Consider the following 21,950-nt stretch of genomic DNA (forward strand, 5'->3'; position numbering starts at 1 on the left):
GGAGAAGGAGCACACTGCCCAGTCTGCTGCCACAGCTCTCTGGCAGGGAGGTCATGAGGAGTGTGAGATAGCAGCCTCTGAATTAGTGCTGCGTGCTCAGAGACTGTGACTCAGAGCCATGAGACCTTGGGTAGCTCTTTTGTGGGCAAGTAAGTGCTCAATACACAAAAGATAATCTAACAATTCTGCTCCCTGTTCCCTATGACGTTAGCAAAGCTTAGCCATAAAAATTGTGTCACTTCTGGCAAGAAAGAAACTTGCTCTGCAGTATCTGTAAAGACCCCCAGACATTACCGGGCTGATGTAGTCTGTGACTCATCCACATCCTTCCCATTTGTGCCTGTTCACGTACTTTTTAGCTGTAGACTCTTTTAAAAAGAACCTGATTTCCTCCAACATCTTACACAACTATGCCTTCAAGAGGAACTGGCTATAATTAATGTAGACACCACTTAATATTCTTGCTCATGTGGAGTAGAAGTTGTGTTGTGCCTTCGGAAGACTGTGCTATGTATATGCCAGAATGGATAAATAATTCTATATTTCCACAATGTTTCCATCTATGGGCCACATTCCTTGGAAAGAAAAATAGGAAATTACTTCTGGCATATAAAATGCGGTATAAAAGCATCCTTTAGACAAGATCCCAGGACGTTTGGGAAGATTATTAAAATCATAAAATACTTTAATTATCATTATGATTTTAATTGTTATTTATTATTATTTTAATTAATGGTTTAAATAATCATCATAATGATGATTAAAATCATCATGACGAAGCAGGTGTTACAAATGAGCTCATTTACTGTGGATCTTTTGGCGGTTGCTAAATTGACCTAGTGGAGATGCCAGATGGGTGAGATGCTGTACATTTACAGCAACATCAAGACCTGCTCCAAGAAACTTTAGGCAAGTATGAAGAGAAAAAGAGGATGCACACTCTCTATTTTAAACTGTGGCACACAAGGAGACTGCCAAAGCCAGATATGTTAGTGTAATGGTTTAAACAAAAGACCAGCTTTTCTTACAGTCATTTTGTAATTAGTTTTTTTACACAAGTGACAGCCGCTTTTATGCCAAGTCCTAATCTCATCAGGGAAAATGGCAAAACTCCCAGGATAACTAGAATTTTTCTCTTTATACAGAATTCATTGAAGAACATTGTATTTATCCCTTTTTTTATTGTCCTTTTTAATAGATTGGTACAAAACAAACAAGTTTAGTAAGTAATTATTTACAGGAGGGGCAGAATTTTTGTTTAAAACACTCAATTGTTTACTTCAAGTATGCTTGTGTGTCACTGAGTCACCAAACCACAGTTAAATTCTGGGAAATGTCTTATTGTTGAGGTTCACGATGTCCCATGACATGGTGGGATGGGTCAGAGTCTGATTTTAATTGGAGGCCTGATCTAAATTCATATCCTTTCAAATCAGGATTGACAAACTGTGAAGGATTTTGAAGTTCCACAAGATGTCAGTAGCAAAAAAAAGACGTTGCATTGTCGCCTCTGGCTGTGTGGTTTGTACATGGCAAATATCAAGCACAGTATTTGCTCTTCCCTTGTAAGATTAAAGAGAGTCTTTTCTAGGAGCCCAGATGAAGTTTTGGGTGGCTTGCTTGGGAGAAAAGCAAGCAGGTAAAAACACATTGGCCCACGTGTGCTGGAGGATATTTTACCAGTTCACAGACTTGTTAGGGTTAGAAGGAACTTCTGGAGATGATCCAGTCCAAACCTCCTGCCAAGGCAGGGTCACCTAGAGCAGGTTACAGGTGACACAGAAACATGGCCAGGTGTGTTTAAATGTCTCCAGAGAGGGAGACTCCATGACTTCCCAGCGTAGCATGTTACAGTACTCTGCATCCCTCATGTAAAGAAGTTCTTCCTCATGCTGAGGTTCTTGCTGTAAAACTTTAAGTAGTTTTTGCATTGTGCTTGCTTTGCAAATAGAATGAACATTATATCTTGAAATCAGTAATCTTCTATTAAATATTATATACTACCAGGAGAAATAATTTCAGATAATTAGGAAATTAGGAAAAAATAAATTGGTGCATATTTTTTTCTTTTTCCTCTCTGGTGACCAGTGAGGGGACCTAAGGGTATGGCATGAAGAGATTTATGTTGGATATAAGGAAAAGGTTCTTCACTCAGAGGGTAGTCAGACACTGGAACAGTCTCCCCAGGGAACTGGTCACGGTCCCAAGCCTGCCAGAGCTCTAGGAGCTTGAGGTAACACTCTCAGGCACACGGTGTCATCTGCAAAATCACAGAATCACAGAATCTGCAGAGTTGGAAGGTACCCATCAGGATCACATTCCTTGTGGGTCCCTTCCAGCTCAGGATATTTTATGATTATGGGTTTGTTTGGAATTTTTTTTCTTTCCCTTAAATTTGGGAGAGGGGGGTGTATGCGTGTTTATGGTGGTGGTGGTGGGGGGATGTTGTTGTTTGTTGAGGTTTTCTGGTGTTTGGGTTTGTTTTTTTTTGGGGGGTTGGATTTTTTTTTTTTTTTTTTTTTTTTTTTTTTTTTTTTTTTTTTTTGTTAATCATGAGCAATTCCGACCTTTGGAGTAGCAATTAATTTAACTTAAAGATACATGCAGACACGCCGGTTAAGGCAAGGAGGCACGGAGTGATGGGAAAGCCCGGGAACAGCGCTTCGGGCTGCGGCCGCCAAGGGACGCTGCCGCGCCGCGGGCGGCTTCTGCCTTCGGGAGGGCGGGGAGGCCGCGGCTCCTCCCGGTGCCCGTTCCCTGCGGCGCTTCCCTGCGGCCCTTCCCTTCCCTGCGGCTCCTCCCGGCGTCTCTTCCTTGCGGCGCTTTCCTGCGGCCTTTCTTCGCTGCGGCGCTGCCCTGCGCCTCCCGGGCCGGCGGCCGGCCCTCGGCACGGCCCTGCCCTCACCCCGTCTCCAGGAGCGAGTAGCTGAGCAGAGCCGCCGGTGTGGGAGCGGCCCCGAGGCCGACGGGCTGGGGTGAAGCGGCGGGGCCGCGTCCCAGATGCATTAATTACCCGGTAGTGCGGCTCACCTGCTGTCTCGTTCTGACCCCTGCCTAAACACAGCAGATGCGCTCGATGTTCAGCCTGCTGCTAGGGGAGGATATTTGTTTCAAGGGAAAGACTCCCTGTGTGAGGAGGCGGTGGCCAAGAGGAAATACGGACAGGGCTATGGCACTGGATGGATGGAGAGAAATAAAATCCACAAGTTTGTTAACAAAGTTCAGTTTCTTACTATAAAATGATGATCAGGACAATTTAAGAGAGGTTCTACTTCCTCTTTAAAATGTCACTTCCACACTAATATTAAAAGACAGGTGTTTCTTGATCATAGAATCATAGAATCAGCAAGGTTGGAAGAGGCCTTTAAAAACATCAGTCCAACCCTCAATCCAGATCTAACACTGTAACCACTAAATCACTAAAGCACACCACCCAGGGCCAGATCCAGACGCCTCTTAAATACCTCCAGGGATGGTGACTCTACAACCTCCCTGGGCAACCTATTCTAATGACTGACCGGCCTAACAGTGAAAAACTTTTCCTAATACCTAATCTGAGTGTCCCCTGGCTCGGCTGAAGGCCATCTCCTCTGGTCCTCTCACTGCAGTCACAGTGGAAGAGACTGACCCCCACCTCACTACAGCCTCCTTTCAGAGAGTTGTAGAGAGGGGTGAGGTTCCCTCTGAGTCTCCTCCAGGCTAAACAAACCCAGCTCCCTCAGCCCTTCCTCATAGGATGTGTTTTCTTCACAAGCCTTTTTGCCCTTCTCTGGACACGCTCCAGCACCTCAATGTTCTTTTTAAAGTGAGGGGCCAAAAACTGAACACAGTACTTGAAGTGTGGCCTCACCAGTGCTGAGTGCAGGGGGATGTTCCAGAGAGCGTGACTCTGTTCTCAAGCTAGTTTTCCACAAACATTAGGCATTAATGGGGTCAGTTGTAGGCCGGGGATTTCTTACATAAAAATTCTAATGAGATCTTGTCTCTATTCTGGGAGTAATGCCTTTAGGATTGTCTCTGCTTGGGTTAGATTGTTGGCGCTTAAACTAGGGAGTGAGCTGGGATCATCCAGCTGGGCACTGTGTTTTGGGCAGGGACGGTTGAACAAGGGCATGCTGCCTGTGATGCTCTGTGTGAAAAACATGAAGGCTGGTATAAATACCGACATGGCTGAAGGATGGTATCGTAACTGGTATCCATGACTTTCTTTCCTGGCTCTAAATTAGTTTGCAGGGCTTCAATCTTTGCTACCAAACAGAAAAAGAGTGTAGTTAGTATGCCAGTGTATGTGTATGGACATATGAAAGGGGGACACAACCTAAATATTAAAACCAAAACTTTATAATGCCAGATTCAGTTCTTCACAGCTGCAGGTGTCTCGATAATAAAATAGAAGATGACATTGTTCGAAAGTTAAGTATTAAATACATCTAAATTAGTTTTCTACCAAATGAGTAAAATTACTGTTTACATCTCAGAACTTTGTAAAAGTCAATAGACTTTTGGGTTTCAAATGACTGAGGAAGAATTAGTGTAACTGTAAAAGAGAATTTTTAATTCCTTTGAATCCTGTTTTTACTGAACCTGAGAGTAATGTGCATGTATCATTAGAAACTGTAAAGTAGAAACCAATTAGCTCCTAAAGTTACATATTAGACTTAGAGGATCTTCTGAAAAAAAAAAATAATGGAAAGTGTTCCATGAAGTGGGTAAAAGCATTTTTTTTTCTGCATCAGTAGGCACAAGCCTTTAGACATTGCTTCCAAATCACTGTTAGCCACAGCTCCTCCAGTCCACCATGCTTTGGACCTGATTTACATTTGTTACCTCATAACACTAAGCAAGGTGCTTTGAATTTAATGTGTTAAGCCATCAGACATGGACCACACTATTCAAGGTCCAGAATGTTCCATCTTGCTTAAATGTTAATGGTAATTTGCAGATGTGCATTTATGAACGTATTACATGGGGGTTTTTTTCCTTTTTTTTGGCAGGTGACATTGGTGACGGAAGAAGGACAAGAATGATTACATATCCATAACTCCCAGCAGTATGTCAGGTAATCATATTTCATAAGAACACCTATGCAATATTTCTTGCTGTTCTGGAGTGATTATTACTAAATATTTACTGAAAAATACTTATTTAACAATTTCTGAATTCATTGGTGCTGGGAATGGAAATCTTTCCTCTACCTAGAGCACAGAGATGTGGGACACATAGTAATCATCCCCAACATTTTTGAAACTCTCATCTTCCCTGGTTTGCCTTCCAGAGCCTAGTTGTGTTCTAAATGCACGTTCCAACTTCAGCATTCCTGCTGAAGCTGCCAGCACAGGAACGGTTTCTGCTGAGTATCCTGGTCTAAGTTGTTTTGTAACATGGATATATCCCCTGAGCTTCAAAGTGAGACAGTCAAACTTATTTTACATAGATTGCCAAGTACACTTTAGAGAATTATTGACTAAGTCTGCAGGTGGCATGAAGATCCAGAGTTGACATGACCATTAACCATTTTAAGCCTCCTTAACCATCTTATCCCTACCAGTTGCAAAGCATCTGAAGGCTACACATAAATTAGCTGTGTCAAACCCCCCCGTATCTAATCCCAGAACAGGGTATGTAGAAAGATGTGCTTATTACGTGGAGATAATGTAGAAGGCCAGAGAATTTCAGGCTTCCAGAATTTGTTTTAGTATTCTCAATTTGCGTAAGAAAATGTTCTACTGATACTGTTTGTCAATGTGTATTTCAAGAGCCAAATGCTTAAAGGGGACCTTTTAAAAACCTGTTTGTAAAATGCAGCATGTGCTACATAGGAAAAATCATTACTAACAAGACTGTATTCCTGGTGCTCTGGCAAAGAGACAGCTTATTTAGTCTGTGCAGATCAAATATCCTTTCCTTTTCCTTAGAAGGCTCCCATCCATTTGTACTGGCCAGCAAGCTGCATTCACCAACAAAGAAGGTCTTCTGGCTTTAGGTTTCTAGATAAGAGGCAGAGGGTAAAATTCATGGGAAGAAACAGAGTATTATATAAATACATGCTTTCATAGTAAAACATATTATTTGATAACATGAAAAGGTGTGTCTTTTTATGGTTTCTTTGCTGCCCATTGAAACAGAGATGGATATAAGACGGAAGCAGAGGGCATTGAGGCATTTTGTGGAATGAAGTGGAATACTGACCCTTGGTTGGTATGTCAGGCTCTGACTTAGCATCACTGCCACATGAGGATCAGGAAAGAGTTAGTGTCCTTAGGCTGCATTGGCAGGCCCTACTAGAGTGGTTTTGCATTGTCCTGCAGGCATTCTGGGCATGGTGATTTCATTTGGCAAATACCTGTTTTGGAAGAATTCAAAGGATTGGCATGTAACTTGTTCTCTTCCAACTCTCTGTTGTACTCTCCCCTGTCTCATGTTAACTGTGTTTTATGGCATTTTACTACAGGGCTTGACATTGGTGTGGTTTTGGAGGGAATAGTTAATAGCTTCTTCTGTGTGATGTCAAGAGATGAGGAAGGAAACACAGTGTACCCACTTTATCCTCACCTTATCTGTTGGGTCTGTGGCTTCCTGTGGAGGGTGGGTTTATGGAGATTTTCCGCTAGAACTCTAACTAGTCCTGTCTCCCTGGGCTTGCCCCTGGCAGGGCAGCTCTGCTAAACTCAGTGACACATAAAGCCTAATTGAAAGCACCTACATTTTCTGCATTTCTTTTGACAGAAGTCAACAGAACAAATATGTACAAAGAAAATAATAAAAAAAAAAAAAGGTTGAGATGGAGATGACTGTACAGCTGTAGTTGTCCAGCACTTTTCATTATGAGATGTTCATCTTTTCTGTTTCTGGTTAAGGAATGACATTCCCGACATGAGTGTAAACGTGCAAAGAAGCATGGATGAAATTAAAGTCTTTCAAACTGTATTTAAACTTCATAAATACCACCATCCAGAGCCAGAAAAGAGTCCTTTTCTAATGAATGATAATGGAAGTTTAGAGTCTGTTATTGAGTCACTGAAATATGGGAGCAGAATCTAATATGAAACCAAACCAATTGGCTAAAATAACAGGCTGTATTATTCTGTATTTTTGGTAGATAATTTCTCTCCCCATATGTTATGTTTCTACTGCAGTATGTATTTTCCTCTTGTAGGTACTGCCTGAAAGCCTTCAGGTTCTAGTGCAATGTAGAGAAATTTTTCTGACAGGAGATTTTAGAATTTGACCTTGACAGTAAAGCTAAGCTTTAGTACATTTGCCGTTTCCATAAGAAAAATATTTTGAATATTTTGACATCTCATCTTTAAAAACACATACTGGTGTGATTATTTTACATGCTTATAGCTTTTAATAGAGAGAGTTCTAGTTTGTCAAAATTATTTTGGGAATTTCAAAGTTATGGGTATCATAGAAGGATTTCAGAAATACAGAAGCCCTTACTTAAAAGTGAATAAAATTAAAAATAAAAAGCAGAGTGAATGTATGAGGTAAAATATTTGCATGCAAAAAGCTAAACCGAAACACAAAGACTGAATTAATGAAGTCAAAGCTACTCTTCCTTTTTCTTAGAATGCAGTCAGAGTTCACCCAGCAATACAGATAGAGTTAATTGAACGCCTAATATTGGGTACTTGATGTCATAAGAAGCAGACAAGTGAAAAGCTGGACCTACAGGTTTTGTAGACACAGTGTTTGTCAGTTTGCTTTTGCAACTCTGCCTATTCCAGGTGTCAGGACTTGCTGAACTAGTTTTTTTTACAACTAGCACAGATGATGACCAAACACTGAGATAAAGGGATGCTTTAGGAGAGGGAGAGGTGGACATAATATGTCTTTGAGTACTATCTCTGAGACAGACGCATTCTGTTCTCATTAACTGAAGCTTGGTAAAGTAAATAGTTTTCAGATGAGCCATCACACACTTAAAAGTAACAAAGCAAATCTAAAAGTTTAGCTTTTCTGTTTTGAAACATTGTTTTTATTAAGCGTGGGTTGTCTTTTATAGAATCACAGAATGGCTTGGGTTGGAAAGGAGCTATAAAAGTTGTCTCGTCCAACCCCCCTGCAATGAACAGAGACATCTTCAACTAGATCAGGTTTCTCAGATGCCCATCCAACCTAATTGTGAATGGGATAGGGTACACCTTCTCTGGGTAACGTGTTGCAATGTTTTAACACCCTCATTGTAAAAACCTTCTTCCTTATATCTAATCTAAATCGACCTTCCTTCAGTTTGACAATTACCCCTTGTCCTGTTGCAACAGGCTAAAAAGTTTGTCCCCATCTTTCTTATAGGCCCCCTTCAGGTACTAAAAAGCCACAATAGCCTCCCCAGAGCTTTCCCTTCTCAATGCTGAGCAGTTTCAACTCTTTCAAGCTTTCCTCATAGGAGAGGTGTTTGATTCCTGTGATCACCTTGGTGGCCCTCCTCTGGACTTACAGGTCCATGTCCTTCCTGCTCTGAGGACCCCAGAGCTGGATGCAGTGCTCCAGGTGGGGTCTCATGAGAGGGGAATAGAGGGGGAGAATCTCCTTCCTTGCTCTGGTGGCCACACTGCTTTGGGTGCTGCCCATGGTATGATTCGTTTTCTGGGCTGCAGCAACAGCATTCATCAGCAGTTTTAAAGTTGACACCAACAATTGCTGCCCACAGAGTAATATCTGAGAAAATAATTTTATCAGCATTCTAAAATCAGGGCTATCTTAGCAATAACGGCACACATTCTTTCTTGTGCATACATTTGCACAATAGAATAGAAAAAAGGTTGGAAAGTATTATTTTCCCATCGAGAAAATAGTGTTTTTAAATTAATGTGTAACATAATTTTAAAAGTTCTTTCTATTTTAGCACTCTGGTTTAGCATCACTATTCACTGGCAATAGCTATCACTGGAGGCTCCCTTCTGTACATTTTCTCCCAAAATGTAGGACAAACCCAGAGACATATCTTCATCTTACTTTATTTACTGGAGTGATAACTGAAGAAGAAATTCAAGAATGGGTTCTAAAACCTAGAAAATAGTATTTGTAGGATACAATAAATCTCATAATTTTTACCTTCATGGCAGATGAAGAGAGAATGTAAGGAGTGGAATAGTGGTTCCAGTAAAAACTGCAGCAGTTCTTTCACTGATTTCAGTAAGACCAGGGTTTTACTCTGCTTTTACTTGGGAGCTTCAAAATCAGCTCAGTCATTGTGCTTCTACTCAAATATCCACACTGTTCTGTTTGACCGTAAAGTTAGATCAAGATAGGAATTATAATAAAATTAAGTGCTTACCTTGGGGAATATAATTTAAATGTCATAAATGCATATTTTCAGTAAGTAGAATTTAATATGCAACGTTTCTTGAAACAGGTCCCTCATTTGGAGAAGAAAATTAATCAGCTTTCGTGCAACAAATCCATTTGAAAACCAGTGTCTCCAAGGGTGTTGCACGTAGTTTCCAAGAACTGGGAAAAGTAATAGAATAGGAAAGGTACCACATTTTCTTCATGAGTCTTTTCACTGTAATGCTCATTACCCTGTAAACTTGACATTAATTCAGATGGAGAACAGTTTATTGTTTAATATTAGCTGAGAAATTATTTCTCCCATATTTCTATAATAAATTTCTTAGGATAATTTAATTTGACATACATCACTGTCTGACACTTCTTTGCCTGACAGACCATGATAAAATCCAACTAAATCAAGTGTATTATTTCTTTCAAGTAACGGATTTTTTAGGAGGACAGTAAATACTTTAATATAAGGTTTTGTTATGCCAGGATTCAGCAGCTTTGTAATGAGCTTTTGGGGATTTTCAAAAGGTTAACAAGATTTATATTGTGGGATGTTTTTGCATGAAGCTATGAATCACTCCATGATGGCTCTTATTACTTAGAAGCGTATTTCTGAATATGCAGTTAAAAATACCACACTTGCCAAGTTCTAGGTTACAGACACTCTGGGTTAATTTTACCTTTTTTTTTATGGTTCAGAATTTAATATTTTAAAAAGTGCTTTGTAAAAGTGCTACATAAATACAAAAGCCAAGTAGTCTGTTAAACATTTTATAATGTTTCAAATTTTATGCAATTCTTTAATATGCTGGTGTTTTCTTTCCAACTGAAGAATACCTCCTGTTTTTTCCACAGAAAATTACACATTTTCAAAAAAAAAAAGGGGGAGGGATCTGGTTAGATTTCACAAAGAAGGGAGAAAACAAACTTGTTTTTATGTTTGTTTAGGGGTTTTTTGTTTGGTTTGGGTTTTTTGTTTTATTTTTTGTTTTCAGGGTTTTTTTTAGTTTTGTGGCATTTGCTAGTCATTTTAAGTACATTTCATTATGTTAATGCTGATATGTTTTTCCTTTTCTATTTTGTTTTTAATGATCACTCAGTATATGTAGTCCCTTTCTATAGTAGTTTTATTTAAGCCAGAGCTGTTTCTTTTGTTAACTCATTTTTCTGACATTTATTTCTGATGGGAGCAGATTGTTGTGTTTGACATTTTGAGTATAATTCTTAGACTGTGTAGCTGTGTTTCACTACTGGCATCAGGTTAGGAGGACTGCAAAGGGTTGTCAGTATAAAATGTACTTGTTCATTTCACAGGCAAGAAGCTTTTAGAGTAGTTATTTTAAAGGTCCTTCTGTTTTTTCTGTCTTCTCCACTAGCCTATAAAATAAAACATTTTGCTGTGCTTGCCACAGGAGTTGCAGCCTGCCATTCTATGATCTTCAAAAGCCTGACCACAGGTGCTGTTTATTTCTTGTGGTAACTGTATGTCAAAGCAATGGACTTAAAACACTTGCTCTTGGTACTGATTCCTATATGTAGAGAGGACTGTAAATTTTTTTTTTTTTTTTTTTTTTGTGCCAATTGTAAAGCTGTTGGTAAACTCTAGGATCAATCCAATCAGGCATTTTCTAGTTATTTCCATATAAACAAAATACCTTTTACATTCACTAAAGGCACCTCTCATTATGTTCTTTAAAAGCATCAGATTTGCTGCAGTGCTTATCCTAGAGGAAGACAAATGTTTCAGGAAATGTGTAAATGTTGCAATACACGAAGCCCAGACTTTCATTATTGCTTTGTTGTGTTTCTGAAAATGCTTTAGACCTGTACCAAGCTTGAGTTTATTTGAAGTTTAAAAGAATTTTCTCGTCACATCCAAGTTTGTCTTTTTTACTGAAGAAGTCTTCGACTGCATTGTTTGGGCAAACTTTATTTGTTTATTTAATTTTTCTGTCTTAACAAATTACATATTTGTTAAGACTGCTAGTTTTAGTATCTTTATTTATTTTACCTGGCCATTATTCAAACCTCAGTCCTTCAATGAGGGGTGTTATTTCAAGATACTATCTCTTTAAGCAATTCTAGAACTAAAATAACTTGGACTGTTTCACCTCCTTGAAAAAAGAAAGGGCTTCAGTTATGTGCATGTATTCCCAGGATTTCGTTAGCAAGCAGTGGCCAAATATACTGTCCATTCCCCAGTGGGAACAAGTGGAAGGTCTAATGAGAGATTAGGGAAAGACCATATGAATTGATTTGAAAGCTCATGGCAAAAATAGTACTCAGAATCCGGATTTTAGAAAAAGGTGACGGTGATCTGAAGTGATTTGTGGAAGTGATTTGAGTGATTTCCTAAATGGTTTCACTGTAACTTACTTGTTTTTAATGATCTATTTTATGTATTTTGAGCTGTGTTCTGAAAATGGTGTTTTGTCTTCTCACTTTTATTTTAGTGGGTTCCCAGGCATTACAGGAATTATCTAACACAACATGAAGAGAGTAAATATCCATTAACATTCCCGTATTCACACAAACAGTAGTCTGCAAAATGAGCCCTGGAGAGGTGGATTGCTGTCTGTTGGGCATTAAATCAATCTTGCTTTATAACAAACAAAGGGAGGTGATTCTACACATAAAAAGACAGACACTGGGATTCCTTGCCAGAGTGGTTTGTGAATACAAGAAATGTATTCAAGAGTAGACTGGGCTATATTTCAAAGAGAGATCCGTTGAGTATTGCTACATTTTAGAAAGGCCACAAGGGCTCAGGCAGTCCCTTGGGCTGACAAGTAGCTGGGGATTGGGAGACTCTAGGTGGGAACTCTCATATGTGCTTGCTTTGTTCTTACTCTTCCCTGAGTATCCACTTATGACTCCTGTTGGAGAACAGCAGCCGGGTGAGCCCTGTGGTTTGAACAGAACTGCTGTGCTCAGGTATAGCTTCTTCTCAGAAAAACTCCCTCCCATGTGTTGTACAGAACTATGAGAGGGAAGAATGCATTTAGCATCTATGTGGCTGTAGTGGTTAGCACCACTGTTCTAGTTCCATTGTGTGCCCTGGTATTTTACTGCTTTTCCCTCTATAGCTTTGCTCATTAATTTCTTTTGGTAGATTTGTTTTATCTGCAGCTGCTAGAAGATCCCATATAGGCCTACACAATTCCTGTTCATTTCTCAAAGGGCAGGTTTTCAGAGAGCTCTTTACATACCAAAACCCTGAACCATGATCCATTTACTTCTCTGTGCTCAGAACCCACCTCTGGTTAACTTACAGATGAACTGTCATGTTCTTCTGGATATTCTCTTTCTCTGATTAATTTTTTCTCATGTTTAAGAATTTGAGCATAATGTCAAGCCCAGCTCTTGATAAGTATATGTGTAGTATTACTTTAACAGTTAGTAGAAATTTAGTGTGTTTTTAAAAAGTGATTGCACTGATTCAGAGAAGAAGCTCATTAAGATATATCAAGAACAAGGATAAAGCTATTACACTGTTTATTACAAGTTTCCTAATACTGCCTTTTCTTACACATTAGAAACTGTTTAAAAAGTTTATTGTAATTACCTGTGCGCTCTTCTTTCATGGTGATTTAATACTTGTCCAAAAGATTGGAAATACTGAAATTTGATTTATCTTGAAATCCATATTTTAAAATGTAATATTTAAATATTTTATAATACTGCCACTGCTAAAGCAAGTAGCAGGACAACAGTTCTGGATTAAATAACCCTGTCTGTATACTTCCACAAGCATAGCCATATGCATGTGTTTCTGAAATATTGAAAACCACCTAATGGTTCCAGTAGACATCGCTGGTTCTACCTGCTACAGTTCCTTTCAGTCTACAATTTTTTTCTTATAGGCAATGTAATTTTTATGTTTTAAAAATTCAGGAAAGGAATCACATGTTCTCAAAGGTTTTATTTAGCACATTTACAAAGGCAGAATTTGCATGTTTAAGAAGAGTCTGGCTACTCTGTGTGAGCTGGGCTCCATCCTTCTGCTTATTCAATGATCATGTGAACCTAGTTTAAAAGTTGAGAAACTCAGTTGTGAAGTGTTTCCCTCTTTTATAAAGCAGCATAAGGAGAAGATGCTATGGTGTTTTTTGGGAGAAAATGGAAGGATGGGAGAGAAAAGAGGAGGAGAAGAGAAGAAGAAAATTAATCAGAGAAAATAGAATGCTGTGAACTGACAGCAAGATTAATGAGAAGAAATGAAACCTTAGGCTTGTCCGGCACAGATGGTTTTGTCTTCCCCAGCAGAACCACACATGAAAATTTTACATGCTTCTACTTATAGTTACTTTGTGTGATTTAAAATGCTTGAACAAAGTATGAATCAGGTGTTAAATTTACTGGGGACATATCTTTTAATTGTAGCTTTTTTTAATTGTTGCTTTTTTCTTTTTTTCTCTCAAGTCATCAAGTAAAAATCGTCTAGTGTTACTGGACTGGGTCTATACAAAGCTAGGCTGCTTCATCAACCTACTGTGCACCCTCAGTCCTAATCCTGATTAAGTTTGCCTTAGTCGATCTCTCTGAAGCCAGCCCACTTCAGTGTCCTTACATGCTTGCATACTTCAGTGGCAAAACAAAAAAAACAAACCAGTGAAGTGCTGTTGTCTTTGCTGCTCTGTTTTCAGTAAACCTCAAATATCCAAAAAGGCAAAACTTTATTATGTAAGTTTTGCAATCGAGTAAGTTAATGACAATTCAGAGTTCTCTAAGTTGTTCTCCTACTTGCTACTATTTTGATCAGCTGCAAATTGAAATACAGTATAGAGAGAATTTTCTGTAGGAATCCTGCTGTGAGCAGTTTTGGAATGTAAAATAACTTTTTGTTGTTAGAGGAGGTGTCTTTGTAACTGGGAAAAGAGCAATCCTCTGACATCTCAGAACTGTTAATTTACCTTTTGCCTAAGTGACAGCCTGTTGCTGGGGGTGAAAAATAAATGTTTGCACTCCCCCAAAAAGTGTGAGCAGTGTAGTCAGTCTCTGAGGAACAGGGACTGATTGCCTGTGTGGTCACAGCAGCTTTTATCACCAATGGATCTAGCTGTCAGCTGGAGCTACTGTGGTATAAAGCAGTAATAGTAATAAGAGTAATGCAAATCCAGCCTTGATTGGGCAGATTCCAAGCAAGGAAAATTAGTGCAGTTCTCAGGGCTCAGCAGGGGGAATTTAATGCAGTGCCTCTAAGGTTACTGTGAGCATGGGGGACAGGCACTCTTTCAGTGTAGTTTTTGGTCCTATTTTGTGCACTCAGTTTTTGTCGGGATCAAAGTTCAGGGTTGGTACACAGCTCATTCCAGCAGGAAACACTGTCCTTCTGGCTGGCTGGCTACCACCTCCCATCTTTCTGGAAGAAACAACTTAATGACTCTCTTCACTTGAGTTGTACTAAAAAAGAGAGACTTTTTTGTGTATCGCTTCTTTGACCACTGTTGGCAGATGCTAGTAGAGAATCGGGGGAAAAAAGTGCATAACTGAGATGAAAACAAATGAATTGTTCCTTTTTTTTTTGTAGTCCTTTATATACAGACGTTCAGATAACACTGCATGTTTGAGAACAGGCCAACCTTTACAATCACTCATTATGGAGTCTTTGCTTTGGCCTGTAATAAAAGAATTCTGAGGGATTCCCCTTGCCTATCCTTTTAGTTAAGCTCAATGGGCAGTTCATCTGCTGAAACTTTTCTGCTTCTGTAAAACAAACTTCCCTTTAAAGACCGTCTGATGGGAATTTGAGGAAGTCTTTGACCTGTTGAGTGCTAGGATGCCACTTATTGCTACAATGTGCATTTTGAAATTGCCTGATGATTCCTTGATGAGAAGAGCTCCAGCCCTGCTTATTAGTCTTCCTTAACTACAAAACAGGGCCTGTGGTTTTAGTCGTGGTTCATCCTAGTAGGCTGTACGGCTTTCTGTCGTGATTATAGCCATTTGAACAGTAGCTAGATGGAGAGAGAGATGCTTCTCCTACAAATAAGGAGCGCAGACAAAATCACATTATTACCCTTTATCAAAGATTTTGGGTTGACAAGACCAAGAGCAGATGCAGGAGATTTCAACTGTTTTTTGTTTAAAAAAAAAAAAAGAAGAGGAGGAAAAAAAATAAAAAAAGCCTTTGAGAAATTCACGCAGGATATGATAAAACCAATGGAGTAGAATAAATAATGTAGTCCTCTCATGAAACTAATTTAACATTATAATAAGATGAATGGTAATTTAAGATGTAAACATCCACTGTGCCACAGTATATGAAGTACGAGAAAAGGAGACAAAATATAAGATCCCTCAGTGGTAGTTCCTTACAACTTAATCTTTGTCTAGCAAAACTTGAATGTGAAATGTCCCTGGTGACTGAGAAGAATTTTTGAGATAGAGTGGAAACTTGTGAAGTTAAATGAACTGTAGCTAACGTGGCAGACAAAATAGTGAGACAAATCTCAGAGGGAACTAAAAGGAAAAGATAGGATATAGGTTCTTGATGTTTGGCTAGCCTTGGTAAACTCTGCCTGGATAAATTGCAAATGATGGAAATTGTAACAGAATCAATTTCTCTTCATAGTTTAAATGTGTCTATAATCATATTTCAAAGTGCCACAGATACTTTGCAAACACAGAAATTGGAAAATATGTTTTGATTTTATTTTTTAAGTTATGAAGGGTTTTAGAGTCCCTTGTTAAAGTTAAAAATCTATAAGCCTTGTGTGAAACCCTCTCTGAATCCTTGGGGAACAGAATTTTTACCGTAGTCATGAATGTGTGGGTTTTAATTAAAATCAAAGGTAACACAAATCCTCATAGGCTAAAAGACAGCAAAGATGGTCTTTGATATCAAAGATAAATTTGTGGAAAAGATAGAGAAATTTTTGCTTAATGAGATTGAACAGCCTGGATTATGAATCGCTGATCTTGAGGACTAATAGCAAGACCTGAGTAACTGAGAAGATAACTGACATTCTAAACAAGGTCAAGAATTGTGTGGCATCATTGGCCTGCTCAAGGAGCTGACAAAGCATGGATCTGTTTATGAGGGTGTTATAGAAATGCCTGTGTTTTTAATATATGTATTGCTCATGCCTGACTCTCGCATTTTGTGAAGATGCAGGATCATCCATGCAGGGAGATATTTTGGGTGTGAAGCAACTCAAGGTAGAGTAGCCTTGTACTGAACCAGGAACACTGTTTGAGGTTATGCAAAGTCTAGAGGAAGGGTGGGTTGTAATGCACAGTTCCTCTTTCTGCCACAGAAAATGAAGTGCCTAAGTTCAGACTTTAGAAGGAAGTTCTCAGCTCCCAGAGGGTCGTATCAGAAAAATCCTATTTCTCCCTCTGAGCTTAAATTTATGAAGTCAAGAAAATATCAAAGTGTTCAAGTTACTAAAAAAAATGTATATTCTGTTCTTTCTTTTCAATTGCCTAGTATTTTCTGCGTTACTTTTACTATTCTATTTTAAACTGATTATTCTCCTACAAGTGATATTCTCTTGCCATATTACCTGCATTTAGAATTCATTTTTAATTTTACTAAGAAATTCAAGTCTGAACTAAGAACAGATTTTAAAGTCAGAAGTAAGTAAGTAAGGGCAAATTATGTAGGTAACTTACCTGCCCTTTACGTTGAAGTCTGTGATGCCAGGTACTTTCTCACACAAATTCATGTTATTGATGTCCAGCTGAGATACAGCAAGTAGAAGAAATGGACTTGTAGCTGCAAATGTCAGGTGAGTTTGTATTCCTAGCAGAAAAAAGGGGTTTACATCTAAGATTAAATAACATATTGAGGAAAGCTGTATGTACATACAGGAACTAACATAGGATAACAGTATTTAAAACTAACCATGATTAAGTTTCCTGAATTTGTCCTGTACTAACTTAAGACTTCCACTTAAGAGAAGTCCTAAGACAAAAGATTTAGAAACAGCAATATTATGATAGATCTGGTAACTGAAATCCCAAGTTAATTTGAATAATTTTTATCTGGAAGTTAATGACTTAGCGTGCACTTACTTACTAATATGTTATTTTACTGGGTGAAATGTATATAAAATTAATTCTTAGGTTGATTAGAACAGCAGAATCTTACTATGATTAAAATCACCGTGGGTATCAGTCATCAAATGTCTGGAATTTGCTATTTTCTTTATACAAGTTAAACAGCTATTTTGTATTTGAATTTTGTTACATATAATATAAAATAAAATAATTTCTTTAAATACAGAATATTATCGTTGATGGGTCATTTCTACGGAATTTAGTTTTGCTGCCCAAAAATAGAAACTGAGCTGTATTTAGTTTCACAAATTTATCAGCTGGTGGTATCTCAGTTTCTTCTATACCAAAGAATAAGTAATGAGCAGTTAGATAAAATCATGCAGCTTTAGTGTTGTTCATTATCCACACCAGAGCCAAGTGTCCGTGCTCCTGTGATAAAATTAGCATCTCTGATACTCCACTGTGACCACAAGCAGAGAAAGGCAGTAGGTAGCAAAAGCGGAACTGCTAAGCATGCCCACATAAGAATGTCATACCTAGGTAACAGAGTGTCTCTCAGGTCAGCCTACGATAAGAGCAAAGTCAAACAAGGCTGAATCCTTGATGTTTTGTGTTTAAGTATCTGACAATTGTTCACGACCAGCCTCGACCTACAAGACCTCAAATGATCATATGAGCAAGGCAATAAATCGGTGGTAACTTGCCCTGGGGCCCATGTTGCAGTTGTGATGTTGTGGAAGTTACATCTAGTGTTAGCCTGTCCACATAGATCTGCCTGCTTTTTCAGGATTCTCAGACAGGAAAATTTTATATTTACTTGTACCGAAGGGGAACTATGGTGGCTGAATGGGCATGGCTGAAAGGTTCTGCATCATATCAGTGCAGTCCAGTGGAGATGCATGGGAATACCACAGCATCAGGAGAGCTGGGGAACCACTTGCTTTCCAAAACTCCACACCTGAGCAAGATTTTGGCAAAGCCAACATTTTGTAGCCCTGCAATATTTGCCAAACATCCAGGACGTGGCCTCCTGTTGTGGGACAGACTGGTTCACCTTCCTGACAGAAATCAGAAATGGAATTTAGTGGGCATAACAGAAAATCGTTTCTGTGGGAAAAGACACTTCAAAAATTATGATATCCAGAAGAATGGACAGCAGCTTTCGCAATGCCTACATGCTTCATCTTGGACTAGTACAATTTTACAGCCAGGCCATACAAAAGCAAACTTTCAAATCATGTCAAGTGCCCAGGAATACCAAAAAGAAGAAAAAAAGTGTAAAGGTAAATAATGTTATCATGCAGGACACAGCAAATGCTGTGTTTAGAAAAAAACAAAACAAAGCAAAACCAGGTTATGTCTTTGTTTACTGTCAGGGGTTTGGCCATTGGTAAAAGCATTATTATGTGGGGGTGTTTTCTTGCTACCAACCTTTTTTAAATTTTTTTTTTATCAGTGGTAATTGTGGTTTTTAGTTTTCTCTTCTATTTAATTTAATAGCTTCGTGAAGAGCCATTATGGCAATGTGATGAGTGCTTACTGGGGGTTTTTGTGTAATACCTAATACAAAATAATATTTCTTACTTTAGGGCTTTTAAAAAGTATTTGTCTCTCTCTTTGTGATGTTTATAAGCTGATCAAAAATATTTTCTGAACCTGGCCTTTTTTAATAAAGCATATCTTTGATACATTAAAATGCAAAGACAAAAGAAAGCATTCTTTTCTGCTTTCAGGGTGTTCAGCTCCCACCTGTGACTGTGTTGTTTGCCTTCTTTCTTATTACTAACCATACCCAAAGCCTCAGTAAGTGCAGGTACCGAGCTCAAGTGGGACTTCTTGTTAGGAATATTCTCTGCCTCACTAGTCAGGAGGATAAACCATTTTCTCTCAGGTTGTTTTGTTCACACTGAAGGAATTCCTTTTAAGAATCACAGTTGCTAAGGTATTAGCACAAATGTAGTGCCTAAGTTATTCTTATTCCTTTATAAACTTGGATAAATTCTTCTTCATTGCTCTTTGCCTAAAAAATAATTACTGTATATTGGGAGGGAGGGGATTACAAGTTGTTTTCTTTTACTTAAGTCTTGCGTCACTCCAGGAAGAAAGATTACAGTGTCAGGCAGGATATCACCTCATGAAAAAGTTAAACTGGTCTAAGTACCTGATTTCTTTAGATTTAGTTGTGCTTTACCTCAGAATGCCTCTTTGCTAACAGATGTCAGGTGTTGATCGCTTTAACGTCTTACTAAAGGCTGTCAGGAGGCTACCAAACCCAGACAGTCCCATCCAGGAGCCTGTTAATTATGTTATGACAAGCTAAATTAGCCTGCTTTCTGCTTGGTTTTATTTTTGAACAAATGAAACTTCTTACCTTGATGTTTTCATGTGAAGTTGAGGTAGTGAATGACTCAAAAAAGGTACACATTTTAAGTATTGGCCATTACTTTCTCAAGAGATAAGCTCTGTAATTAACTGATGTCCGCTAACAGGGTCTTCCAATTATGATATATGGGGAGGCTTAACAAATTGGGTTGTCTGGGTCACAGGTCTATAATTACTTTTAGTAATATTTGTTTAGGGACCGTCTTAAAAGTTGTCAGACATTATTCAGGAGTTTTGTTAGCCCGTTTGTTGGCTGACGTCTCAAGGAGCAAGCGCTTTCAACAAGCGTTGATGAGACTCTGTGCTACCTACCCGTGTCATGAATAGTGCAAGAAAAAGCATGCACAAGCCCTGGAGGAGTCCTGATCAGGAAAGAGCAAGCTCCATTCTCTTTTAACCAAATTTATTCAAGGTGTCGGAAATATTTTGAGGGATAACTGGAATTGTAGTGAATCTGAAAGTTTAAATATAAACTATGACATTCTTTGTTATCCAAGCAGACTAATGAGTCTGAAGTATTTCAATAAAAGGCACATCACACTGGCATTTTATGAGTCACAGACAAATTTAGTGTCATGTCATAACTGAGGTACAGTGGGTTTTGTGAGAGGAGCAGTTTTAGAGAAATTATTAGCTTGGTACATGTGGAGAAAAGAGGTGTGCTGTTGTCTAAGTAAGATTTTCCTCTGGTTCATACCGCAGGCAGCTAGTTTGAATCTTTCTGCATCTGTTGCAAACCCAAAGAAATTATTTTATGTCAGAAAGGCATTATTTTATGTCAGATTTAGCTTTTTTCCTTTCAACTGCTATAATAAATGTAGCATAGACAAAATGATGATTTTTTAGTGTCTTATTTTCCACTGAGATCTACTCCAGGAATTGTCAAATGCTGTTGTGACTTTTCAGCACTAGAACTCCATAATCCTTTGTACCTTATGATTTCTTGCAAAAGCTTGTTGTTATTTTGGATTCTGATGTTTGAGGTTTTCTTAGTTTAATCTCTAACAGTAAGTTTGCATAGTCATACTTCTGAGGAACCATTTTGAGTCTTTGATCATAGTGCGTAAAGTGAATGAATAAGGTGGTGCAAATACACACATTAAAGAGTTCATTGTGTGGGCACTGAGATAGCTGTATTTGTCAACTCGTGTGTTGTAAAAGCCACATTAGTTTTGCTCAAAAGCTGTTACAGTTTTCAGTATATTTTCCGTATGATATGAGAAGATCTGTCTGGGATGTGGCCCAAAATTTGAAAGTGCAGATTTGTGCTTGCTTAGAAAAGCAGTGATCTAATTTCTTTTTCTTTTTCCCCAAAACCATCAGAGGTGGCTGAGACAATTCAGGCAACAATGAAATCTATAAATAGGAGATATAACAGTTATTTTGTAACATGTAAAATTTTGTATTACAAAACTAAGAGCTGATAATACAGGCATGCAAAACTGTGGGGAGTTCAGAACGGTATGTTTAATCTCTCAACTACATGTTTAAATGTGCAAAAATTTTTACCAAATACCCGATTTTTATTCATCTTTATGCATGAAGTCTGAACAGCAACCAACAAAAGATCCTTCCATTTGGTCCTTTAGAAGTGGCACTCTGCCCTGACTGATTTGAATGCTCTGCAATACCTCCCACATACCGACAGTATCTTTTAGAACGGCGTGCAGGGGCCCTATCTGCAGCACTGCAATACCCAGGACTCTAGACCAGGGATGCACAGTTTGGAAAAAGTCAGGAGAATAGGACTCTTGCAGGTAATATGCCACAGCAGATTGGATTGCACTGAATGATATTTCTTTTTTCTGTGTCGGGGACCTCTGTTGTTTGGGCTGTAGCTTCCAGAGGATCATCCACAGGATTTTTGTCTTTCCTTAACATTTCTGTGGGTTGATTTTGGTGGGTTTTGTAACTGAGCTAAGTCACAACAGAAGTGCATCTTAATGGGGGTATTTCATTGTTTTTAATTGAAAGTCTTAGTCATAATTTGTAAAACAGGAGTCAATGAAGAGCTGAATGGTGTAGTGTAAGGTGGTCTCTTCTGCAGACTCCCCTTTTCAGGCATTCTAGGCCTGATTTCTGGCTGTCCAGTTAGTATCACTGACTGCGCTACACTTCTAATTTACACCAGGGTGAGTATATAAAAACCTTTGGGGCATTCCAGGCCCATGTTCAACAAGTAATTTCTGCCTTTTTCAGAGCAATGAACTAACACCTCAGGCTGTGAGAGGTTCGAGCTTTGGATCCTCTGCTGTTACAGTATAAAAATTTCTGGG

The 21,950-nt window shown here is 38.6% G+C and overlaps 1 protein-coding gene across 10 annotated transcripts in view; it reads left to right on the forward strand.

Moving 5' to 3' along the window:
* Positions 1 to 21,950, forward strand: part of THRB (thyroid hormone receptor beta) — a 157,005-nt gene that overhangs the window by 101,473 nt on the left and 33,582 nt on the right. For 8 of the 10 annotated variants that reach the window (XM_032108105.1, XM_032108059.1, XM_032108039.1 and 5 more), the window contains one exon: positions 4,995 to 5,059. In XM_032108105.1, coding sequence (XP_031963996.1) covers positions 5,053 to 5,059 — 7 coding nt within the window. In that variant the 5' untranslated portion in view covers positions 4,995 to 5,052. Of the gene's footprint in view, positions 1 to 4,994; positions 5,060 to 18,034; positions 18,576 to 21,950 lie in introns of those variants that run through there. The other 2 variants (XM_032108028.1, XM_032108009.1) reach the window with 2 other exon arrangements.

Source organism: Corvus moneduloides, chromosome 1, assembly GCF_009650955.1.
Source record: "Corvus moneduloides isolate bCorMon1 chromosome 1, bCorMon1.pri, whole genome shotgun sequence".
Classification (NCBI taxonomy): domain Eukaryota; kingdom Metazoa; phylum Chordata; class Aves; order Passeriformes; family Corvidae; genus Corvus; species Corvus moneduloides.